Raw genomic sequence first — 10,861 nt, forward strand, 5'->3', positions numbered from 1 at the left:
AGTTTTACTGCAACCTCTACGATAAGCCGAGTAAGCGTAGCTACGGATACTACAGACATGTAAGTACAAACGCATCGACACAGCTAGTGCTGCTCGTGAGTTGGATTGATTCCAATAAAATTGGAGTCGATCAACGCTTCAGATAATTCATGTGTGCCCAAGAAGGGTTGTTGTTGTTATTATTATTATTATCGAACTATAAACTAGTTCATACAATAAACATTACCCGACTTGCAAAGAGGTTTTCTTTCGTCCTGTTCTTGAAAAGAGCCAATACAAATTCTTCCTGCACGTTTAATAACATCTGTCAACGCTTGAGGTTACTCGGGATCATGCTTAACAATTGCATAATATAGAAGATTTGGTATGATGAATAAAATACCTTGTTTATTAGACCATCGTCTATCACTGAACTGCTTATAGTTTTGAAAAGCTCGAATAGAGCTTCGACTTCACTGACACTAACTGGAAATCAGAACATGGTACAACAATGAGAAAATCAGCACTAAGATGCATGAAAATGGGAGAAATATGAGGAAAAACAAGACAACAAAAACCAAATTAGATCATAATATGATCATCAAATCAAAGGATAATACAAACAGCTCCCGTCCCCACTCTCGAGTATATATGTAACGTCCCAAGCCCACCGCTAGAAGATATTATCCTATTTGGGTTTTTCCTTTCAGGCTTCCTCTCAAGGTTTTTAAAACGCGCTTTCTAGGGAGAGGTTTCTACACCCTTATCAAGAATGCTTCGTTCTCCTCCCCAACTGATGTGAGATCTCACAATCCACCCTCCTTTGAGGCCCAACGTTCTCGCGGGCACTCGTTCCCTTCTCCAATCGATGTGGGACCCCCCCCCCAGTCCATCCCCTTTGGGGCCTAGCGTCCTTGCTGACACACCACCTCGTATCTACCCTTTTCGGGGCTCAGCCTCCTCGCTGGCACATCGCCTAGTGTCTGGCTATGATACCAACTGTAACGGCCCAAGCCTCCCACTAACCGATATTGTCCTATTTCGGCTTTACCTTTCGGGCTTCCCCTCAAGGTTTCCACACCCTTATAAAGAATGTTTCGATCTCCTCCTCAACCGATGTGGGATCTTACAATGATGACACAATCAAGATCTAGAAGAAACTTTGACTTTATACAGGGCAGAACTTGGCTTATTTGGTGCCAAATCCAACCAATTCCAAGTCAACTGAGCTCAATCCCGATCATACAAGATCATAGTCGAGACCTTCCCTCCCCATGCAATAAAAAACAAAGCCAGAAATGTTGATAGGGAGAAACAAAACAATAATACCAAAACTTTAGGGGCAAATTACAAGGGAAACTTCAAATTATAATTCTTTATGAAGAACAAACAGGGCAGATCATGCAGAAGCTAAATGAAACAGAGAACTTACAGGTCGTTTGTGAAGCAAGGGAAACAGGATCCTCGTATCCAAGGTATTGCCTTCTTCCTTTAGACGGACCACAGCCCATTTACTGAAAGAGAATGGAACAGCCCACTAACAACAGCTGCCTTCTGGGTTTCACTACAACAACGGTGAAAACCATCTTACCCCTTGCATTTAACAACCCCAAAATTCAAACAACAACCAAACATCCTCGGATTAGTCGACAGATAATTCAAATTAAGACTGCGGCGCATAAATTCAAGATAAAACGTTTTGACTTAGCTTTTTGTTGACCCCAGAAATTGAAACATGCGTATTAAATTCAATCGTAGTCGGTAAAACAATCGAAAAGAATTGAACAAACCCAGAAATCAATTCAAAATCCAACAATCCACAGAAATCGGATCCCAAAACAAAAACCTACCAATAACAATTCAGCAGAAAAGAGGAGAAAACAATCGAAATTCCCAAATAACAACGAGGAGAAGGAAATAGGAGACCCACCAAGGAGTGTTCTTCAGGAGGAGAAGAAGGGGAAATTCCAGAGAGAAAACAAACTCTGTAGAATCCCAAAAGAGAGATATGGCGGACCCAATGAAAAAGAGGAGACGCCGCCAAAATGTTAGAGCAAAATAGGCGGCGGAACGTGAGAATTTGGGAATGCAATTGGAAATAGAAAGCGCAAATTTCGAAACTGATGAGTTGATTCTAAAAGCAGCAGCGGCCAAAGGAAGCGGTGTTGGAATTGGAGCGCGAATTGGAAACGGAAGAGCCCTGATTTGGTATGTCATTTTTTTAGCAACAATATTACAATAAAATCGAATCTTTTTCTATAGAACATTAAATTGTTCTAGATAAAACATATTTTTCATTAAAATAAAATTATAAAAATAGACCTCATAACTGATATATAATATTATTTATAACAGTCTAAAAAATTAACATCTTTCTTACCGTTTCTTATATCTCAATAATTAATGGGATATTTTGTATAATTTAATCTCAATTTTAATTTTTATTTTTTCAATTGAATTTACAAACACTTCTACCTATTAAATACATATACTTACGGATAATGCCACACGTAAACATCGGTGAAAATTTTATATTTATAATCATTTACAAAATCAAATAAAGCACAAAAGAAAATGAAAATAGCGATAAATATATATAAGATATTTACCTATAATAAAATAATAAATATGATATCGATTGTAACTTAGTAGAAAGCTATGATAAATAGTCAAATATGGTAGGAGAGCTAAATATATAATTATACAGAATTTATGGTAAATAAACGAAAAAAATGAAATTTGGCTGATAATTGAAATGCTTTTTTTTTAAAAGTACAATAATCATTTTAAGAAAATTGAAAGAAAAAAAAAAGCATGGGAAAGAAATTAGGGTTTGTAAGCGCGTGCACTTCAACTTCCAGAAGCGCGTGAAATTTTTTTGAAGGATAGAGTGCGTTTTTATTTTACAAGAGTCAAGATGTCACGTCATCCAATCGCATTACTGTACGTGGCACCAAGCATATTGGCGGGGATAAATACTTTTTTGCTTGGACCCCATTTTGATTTTTTAATAGCAGAAAATTCCACGTGTCAGCCAGATAATGAACATTGCGCGTGAACTGACCACGAAGTCAAATGTACTCCACGCGTTGCAGTCTCAACAAGTAACCTCAAATTTCCAAAGAAGAAGACCTACGTAGGAAATTAAAAAAAAAAAATAATAATAAAGGAAAGAGAAAATAAAATATATGTTTTTAATTTAATGATTAATATTTTACGAAAATAAGTTTACAATAAAAACATAGATGGTCTGGTCCCGTTAATAATAATAATAAATAATAAATAATTAAAAAATATCTTTTTCAAATACTAAAATTTAAATTCCAAAAATAATTAAAATGCTTATTAAAAAGAGTATTAAATTTTAGCATCATGTCCAATATGTTCTTGAATAATTTTAGTATTTTATTATTTTATAATCTATTTGATATTTTTTGAAAACTCTGGTGAATTTAAAATTTAACATTTAAGGTCTTATTAGATCTAATTTTATAATTAAACCTTTTTAACCTTTATTTATATATTAACAATAAATTAATTGTAAAAAAAAAAAATGATATATTGTATGTCAAATTAAAGCATAACTTAGTTGTTAAGCAATATATATACCCTGTCAAAAGGTGGTCACTTTCAACTTCCTAATTTGAATTTGTGAATTAAGAAATCCAATAAAAATTCCGAAGGTTGGGCTGGATTTGACAAAAGCCCAATATTTGTTGGGCTTTTCATTGGGCCCAATTACCACTTACTAATGGTCTTACAGGTCGCAGAAAGGCGATTGTTGGGCTTTTCACTGGGCCCTCACGACGTCGTATTGCTGGTCCCTGCAAAACTCCTCAACTGCCAATCCTCTTCACCCGCGCCCCCATTTTCCCGCCACCTTTGGAAAGGAAGCCCTAGCACAGCAAATTCGTCGTTGACAGAGCTTCAGTCGAATCCTATGGTTCAATTTCACGAGCACATAATCACAGAGCTTCTTGAAGACTCTAATGGAGGCTTAGTAATCATCTCTTCAGGTCTAAATCTTGCAAAACTTGTTTCCTCTCTCCTCCTTCTTCACTCTCCGGCTCAAGGCACTCTCCTCCTCGTATCTCCTTCTTCTCACTTCCAACTCTTGCTTAAATCCCAAATAATTTTCTACCTCAAGCTCCATCAATCAGATTCCATAACTTTCCCTTCTGAAATCACCGCCGATCTCCCTGCCCACCACCGTCTCTCTCTCTACTCATCCGGCTCTGCGTTTTTCGTCACTCCTCGGATTCTCATTGTTGATCTTCTCACGAACAAGCTTCCCACCTCTAATATCGCCGGGATTATTCTTCTCAATGCTCATTCTCTGTCGGAAACGTCCACTGAAGCTTTCATTGTTCGAATCATCCGTTCCCACAACCGAAATGCTTATGTTCGAGTTTTTTCTGATAAGCCACACGCGATGGTTTCTGGGTTTGCCAAGGCGGAGAGGATCATGAAGTGCTTGTATGTTCGGAGGTTGCATTTGTGGCCGAGGTTCCAGGTTTATGTTTCGGAGGAATTGGAGAGGAACCCACCGGACGTGGTGGATATAAGAGTGCCGATGACGAAGTACATGGTAGGGATACAAAAAGCTATAATTGAGGTTATGGACGCGTGCTTGAAAGAAATGAGGAAGACTAATAAAGTTGATGTCGAGGATTTGACTGTGGAGAATGGGTTATTCAAATCATTCGATGAAATTGTGAGACGACAGTTGGATCCAATTTGGCATACGTTAGGGAAGAGAACGAAGCAGCTCGTGTCAGACTTGAAAACTTTGAGGAAATTATTGGATTATCTCGTTAGGTTTGTTTGAATTCAGTTTTATTGTTACTTTTCCTTTCCCTTTCTGATTCTATTTTCTTATTTGTATTTTGAGCATATGAAAATAATTCAATATCTAATTTTAACTTCGTTCGGAAATTAAATTTTTGGTGGTGAATAGTGGAAAAATCTCTCTACATGTTTAAATACTAACAAGAAGATGCGTATTGTTTTGAAATGTTACTTGGGTAGGTACGATGCAGTGACTTTTTTGAAGTATCTAGACACTCTGAGAGTGTCTGAGAGCTTTAGGTCTGTCTGGATATTTGCAGAATCGAGCTACAAGATCTTTGACTATGCCAAGAAACGGGTATATCGAATTGTTAGACCTGATGGTTCGAAAATACACGAGCAGGGTAAGGGTGTGGTGGGCAAAAGGCGAAAAACGAAAGGAGATGACAATAATGAGGAAGAGGGTGAGGGCATAAGTTTATGTATTTATTTTCCTATGTCTATCCCGAGACTCCAAATCTTCTAAACAGATTAAGGTAGCAACTCGGATCCATTAAATTAACGGGAATAAGGTAGAAATGGGGTCAAGGGGAAATTTTTGAAGAAACTGCGTGAACATTATTATGTTTATTTGGTTCTTTTTACAGTTCTTGTGATAGATGTTTGCCATCTTATCAGGTACGACTGGTAGAATACTTTTGGATGAAGTTTTGGAAGAGGCGCCAAAGTGGAAGGTCTTACGTGTGAGTGAGTGAGTTCCAGTTCCCGTGCAACATTTTCTGTTGAACGGCTGTAATAAACTTGGTTATAAATTTGCGATCTATGGCTTAGTTTTGGTCATTGAACCAATGCTCTTCAGATGTCAACATTCTTTAAATTTGTATGGTTTTATGAAGCAGAACAAGAGAATAAGCTCTGTCAGATTTTCAAAGTTAATTCTTCTCATTTTTTACAGGAGGTTCTCGAAGAAATAGAAGAGGAAAGACGGAAGCGGCTCTCTGAAGGAGAAGAGAATCTGCTAGAAAGTGACAAGGACAGCAGTGGAATCGTTCTAGTGGCATGCAAAGATGAGCGCTCATGCATGCAACTTGAAGAGTGCATTATGAACAACCCGCAGAAGGTCATTTGACTCTCTATTAGTTCTGATATATATATATTTTTTTCTGTTCAGTNGTTTGACTCTCTAATAGTTCTGATATATATATAGTTTTTTCTGTTCAGTTGAATTACATTTACTTCAACTTTCACGANATTTGACTCTCTATTAGTTCTGATATATATATATTTTTTTCTGTTCAGTTGAATTACATTTACTTCAACTTTCACGATGCATTTTATTTATTTATTTTGGTTATGTAGCATGTTCCATAGTTTTTTTCTGGAATCTGAATGTATCCAAATGTGCTATAAATCCATACAGCCCTCTGCATTTTAATCCAAGCACTGCTGATTTCCTTGTTAGATCTTATTTTGAAGTATGGTTGCAGACATTTTTCTTCCTTGATCCATTTTCACTAGCGGGTCTCTCATTTTAAACTTACGCTGGTTTTAATGTTAAAGAAATTAATCTGACAATTTTCTGGAGAATAATTGATTATGTGGTGAATTAGTGTCTTCAGAATCATTGACNGATCCATTTTCACTAGCGGGTCTCTCATTTTAAACTTGCGCTGGTTTTAATGTTAAAGAAATTAATCTGACAATTTTCTGGAGGATAATTGATTATGTGGTGAATTAGTGTCTTCAGAATCATTGACCTTATGATGCCCTTCTTATGTTTCAGTAGGTTATTCTTTTTTACAAGTCTTACAAGAAAAAGAAATAAACTTGCAGATTTTGTCCACAGCTTCCAATGAAATGACATTGTTAAAACTATTTACATGTTGAAATACTATCACATGTAGATACAATTTTGAAGCATAATTTTCTCTCAGAACCCTTGAAGTGGGTTGCAAAGATCTATACTGTCCAAATGTTTGCTTATTCTTTTTCATTCAAAGCCGGTTAGCTTTCTCAAAGGTATATGTTATATGATATATAGGAATAATAGGATGATGATGTATTTTCTTGTGAAGGTCCTACGGGTTGAATGGGAGAAATACTTGCTGAATAAAATACAGCTACGTGACATAAAACCCCATAAGAAGAAGAAGCATAAGGATCCCAAAGGTTTTGGGGTTCTTGATGGAGTTGTTCTGATAGCACCTGCAGAAAATGCTGAAGCTAGCAGCTTAGACAAACAAGAGCGTAAGGCACTGTTAGCAGCAGCATCAGAAATAAGAAATCGAGCAAAAAATGATTCTGCTGTAGAGGAGGATCCACGGAATGACAAGGATAGTACAAAACAGGCAACCAAAAAGAGAAAAGGAAGGAGTAGAGAAGGTGCTTCCAAGATCAATAATTCTGTGGATCAAAAACCTGTTGATGATCAGAAGGTAGCAATTGATGATCACCAGCCTGACGCTGATAATATAGGATATTCAAAGGGAAAGAGAAAACTGAGTAAAAAAGATTCCGTAGATGTTGGCGATTCTAATGAATCTAAGGATAAGAACGTTTGCAATCAGAAAGCATCAATAAATGATAAAGTCGAAGCATGTGTATCAGGTTGTGAAGATTGGACAAATGAGGAAAATCCAGGGGCTTTGGATGGCTTTTCAGAGGCCACTTGCCTGGTTGCACCTTCTCATCCGGAGGGAGAGAAGGGCAGAGAAAAGACGAAGCTGCTACCTCCAGTGCACTTTTATGCTCTTGAAAGTGATCAACCAATCCTAGACACCTTGAAGCCTTCCATTGTTATTGTGTACCATCCAGACATTACCTTTGTGAGGCAGATAGAAGTCTATAAAGCTGAGAATCCATCTAAACATTTGAAAGTCTATTTTCTTTTCTATGAAGATTCTACTGAGGTACAAAAGTTTCAGGCCAGCATTCGGAGGGAGAATAGTGCATTTGAATCCTTGATCAGACAGAAGTCACTGATGATGATCCCCGTTGATCAGGTTATTTTTCATCTTTTAGAATGGTTCTGGAATTCGTAAAGAACATTTATATTTCTCATTTGGAATTTTTATTGTCCGTCAATGATTTTTTAATATTTCTCTTTAGAAGGGGGAAGTAACCCTCTCCTTTTCCTTTCACAATCTCCAATCCTTATTATTGTTATTTTATGGTTTGTCTTGCATGTGTGTGGACACACTTGCATTTTCATATATAAATGCGTGTGCGCACGTTTTAACCTTTTAGTTCATTAGAACTTGCTTGGTAGAGCAGAAACATGGCCGTGATGAGCATTGCATTTTATCTACCACAAGTTCATCTGCTGTGGTGTTTTTCTTTTGCATTTGTGGTTCTCTTCAATGAAATGGAAGATGCTTACTCATTTTGCCCCAACTTGGTCGAAAGTTTGTGGATATTCAAATTGTTTCAAGGGAGGTGATAAACAATGATGGTGTTTGCTGCAGTAATATGCTATTTATAAATGCCTAACTCCCCATGAAATGAATTGTTCTTCGTGTATTTAGGAAGGCAATTGTATTATATGATGTTCTAGAAGTAATTTGTGGCCATATTAGTCTTCTAGTTTTCTTTTTTAGTTTCTATTTAGTGTTGCCCTTTTATAGTTGGTTTCCTTGTCAAAGGTGGATCGCTTACTGGGTTATGAACTTTAAGATGTGAAATTCCTTTATTTCTTCTGTTTTATATCTGATTAAAACAAACTTTGTCCCAATCAGAATGGATACTGCTTAGGAATAAATTCTTCTGTAGAACCACTAGCAACTACACAGAATTCAACCAGAAAGGCTGGTGGAAGGAAAGACTTGGAGAAAGAAATGCAGGTATGTGATGTTTCTTTTTCTTTTCTGCTTCCTTCCATTACTTCCATTACTTCCTTTTCAATAAATTTGTACTTCCTCAGGTCATAGTGGACATGAGGGAGTTCATGAGTAGCCTTCCAAATGTTCTCCACCAGAAAGGCATGCGCATAATTCCAATAACATTAGAAGTTGGGGATTATATTCTTTCACCTCTTATATGCGTTGAGAGAAAGAGCATTCAGGATCTCTTCATGAGCTTTGCGTCAGGACGCCTTTATCATCAAGTGGAGACAATGGTGCGCTATTACAGAATACCTGTTCTCTTGATTGAGTTCTCACAGGACAAAAGCTTCTCTTTTCAGGTAATTCAATTCGAGTTTCAGCACGGAAAAGGGCAATGTTTTAATTTCATGGTGATAGTTATGACCAATAGTTTGTTGTTTGCCTCTTGCAGTCCGCAAGTGATATCGGCGATGATTTGACACCAACAAACATTATGTCTAAGCTTTCTCTCCTCGTTCTTCATTTTCCTCGTCTTCGAATACTTTGGTCTCGCAGCCTCCATGCTACTGCTGAAATATTTGCTTCTCTGAAGGCAAATCAAGACGAACCGGATGAAACCAAGGCTGTTAGAGTTGGGGTTCCCTCTGAGGAGGGCATTGTCGAGAACGATGTGAGGTAAAATGGTTCGATATATATCGTCTGCCCTTCCATCCCTTTTTAATCTTTTTCATTGGAACATAGTACTGCTGATATCTTAGACAAGTATCGGTTTCGGTTGGCACTGCTTTGACTAAACATAAAAAGCACAACTGTCGTAAGTCGAGTCAATGTAATACGATTTATAGAACCACCTATTATGAAGTAAATTGTTTGGTGGTGTGGCCATTTCAGAGCGGAAAATTACAACACCTCTGCGGTTGAGTTTCTAAGGCGGCTTCCGGGTGTGACGGATTCAAATTACAGGGCAATAATGGATGGATGCAAGAGCTTAGCAGAGCTCTCTCTTCTTCCTGTTGAGAAGCTTGCAGTATTAATGGGTGGTCAGCAAGCCGCTCGAACTCTCAGAGAGTTTCTTGATGCTAAGTATCCAACCTTATTATGACTGTTCGATTGAGGTCTCTATTTATGTTCGATCCAACTTCAGAGCTGTAAAGGAAAGAGGCTCTCAGAGTAGCAGTTCTTTTAGTTCATACAAGGACAGGTTCTTCTTACTACATTTGTAAAATTATTGTTCCACTCTCTTATTGATCCTTAGACTTTGTAGCTTTGAATCTTCTTCTTCTCCAGCTCTGAGTGTGCGTGTAATTATTTATGGAAGTTTGCTGGATTTCAGAATCCAGAAGTTGAATAAAGATTGATCTGCTGCATTAGCATGTGTTTCTTTTTTGGTTAAAATTTCTCGATTCGATTGCAAGATGCTTCATTTCATATTTGCAATAACCATTTGGTCACATACGTTTTGAGGGTGTCTGATTCTATTTTAGTAAGTTTGGAATTTGTGAATTTATATGTTTTTTTTTTTTAAGAGAATATTAGTTCATCTGAGAATTTGAAGGTCAAAGTTATAATGTCAAAACTAATTGAATTACAATAAATTTGACGTTTTGTTGGATTATGTTTTTTTTTGGCTCTTTAATGTTGCAACTTTTGATTTTTTTCATAAGTGTGATTTTTATATTTAAATTAAGTTAATTTTATAACGTTTTTAACTTACTTTTACACTTGAAAATACGAATTTCTTCTTCGCTAAAATTACTTTAAATAAATCATAATTTAAAATAAATAAACTTGTGAAATATAATTCAAAAGAGCTAATTTGATCGTAAGATTCGGGAATAAGACACATATTATCATTTCAAATATTAACGTTGTAGTACAGATTTAAACAATAATAATAAAAAAAATAAATAAAAACAAAATAACGAAACTTTTATAATAATTAAATTTAATAACTCTTGAAAATTTTAGACGGAGAATTACAATATTTTAAGACGATCATGAAATATCCTGCAATAAAAATATAAATTTTATATTTTAATAAATAATATATATTTCATCATGCTAACATCTTCGGATCCGTGGCGCAATGGTAGCGCGTCTGACTCCAGATGTTCGATTCACGTCGGGTTCAAATTCCCCGAAATATAGCTACCGTTGGAATTACCTTTTTGCCCCTGCCGGAATATTAATTTCCATTTCTTTTTATCCTACTTCTCTTCCTTCCGCCGCCCTCGATTCTTTTCCGAATCCATCGTTTCACTTCCGAAAAATAA

The 10,861-nt window shown here is 36.5% G+C and overlaps 2 protein-coding genes across 3 annotated transcripts; one reads left to right on the plus strand and one right to left on the minus strand.

Annotated features, from left to right (window-relative positions):
- Positions 1 to 14: 14 nt before the first annotated feature.
- Positions 15 to 2,191, minus strand: LOC111795655 (calcineurin B-like protein 1). Of its 2 annotated transcripts, none has more exons than XM_023678199.1 (5): positions 1,910 to 2,191; positions 1,412 to 1,543; positions 383 to 465; positions 227 to 286; positions 15 to 151 (listed from the first exon to the last, which is right to left on the minus strand). In XM_023678199.1, exons 2-5 carry the CDS (start codon positions 1,488 to 1,490, stop codon positions 131 to 133), a joined length of 243 nt encoding a protein of 80 aa, XP_023533967.1. In that variant the 5' UTR covers positions 1,491 to 1,543; positions 1,910 to 2,191; the 3' UTR covers positions 15 to 130. The 2 variants fall into 2 exon arrangements, with proteins under 2 accessions (XP_023533967.1, XP_023533968.1); XM_023678200.1 differs by having other exon boundaries at positions 1,830 to 1,921.
- A 1,655-nt stretch (positions 2,192 to 3,846) lies between these two features.
- LOC111795567 (DNA repair endonuclease UVH1-like) lies at positions 3,847 to 9,972 on the plus strand. The gene is made up of 9 exons (XM_023678072.1): positions 3,847 to 4,797; positions 5,008 to 5,231; positions 5,446 to 5,510; positions 5,723 to 5,887; positions 6,843 to 7,769; positions 8,502 to 8,606; positions 8,687 to 8,947; positions 9,040 to 9,263; positions 9,480 to 9,972. Exons 1-9 carry the CDS (start codon positions 3,920 to 3,922, stop codon positions 9,688 to 9,690), a joined length of 3,060 nt encoding a protein of 1,019 aa, XP_023533840.1. The 5' UTR covers positions 3,847 to 3,919; the 3' UTR covers positions 9,691 to 9,972.
- Positions 9,973 to 10,861: the final 889 nt, after the last annotated feature.

Source organism: Cucurbita pepo, chromosome LG05, assembly GCF_002806865.2.
Source record: "Cucurbita pepo subsp. pepo cultivar mu-cu-16 chromosome LG05, ASM280686v2, whole genome shotgun sequence".
Classification (NCBI taxonomy): Eukaryota; Viridiplantae; Streptophyta; class Magnoliopsida; order Cucurbitales; family Cucurbitaceae; genus Cucurbita; species Cucurbita pepo.

Coding starts and splice junctions, on each gene's coding strand:
- LOC111795655 (XM_023678199.1), bottom strand. CDS start 1,490: ATGGGCTGTGGTCCGTCTAAAGGAAGAAGGCAATACCTTGGATACGAG. Junction 466..1,411: donor CCTTGCTTCACAAACGACCT/GTAAGTTCTCTG, acceptor TCTGATTTCCAG/TTAGTGTCAGTGAAGTCGAA. Junction 152..226: donor AAAACCTCTTTGCAAGTCGG/GTAATGTTTATT, acceptor TCTTGGGCACAC/ATGAATTATCTGAAGCGTTG.
- LOC111795567 (XM_023678072.1), top strand. CDS start 3,920: ATGGTTCAATTTCACGAGCACATAATCACAGAGCTTCTTGAAGACTCT. Junction 8,607..8,686: donor ACTTGGAGAAAGAAATGCAG/GTATGTGATGTT, acceptor GTACTTCCTCAG/GTCATAGTGGACATGAGGGA. Junction 8,948..9,039: donor ACAAAAGCTTCTCTTTTCAG/GTAATTCAATTC, acceptor TGCCTCTTGCAG/TCCGCAAGTGATATCGGCGA.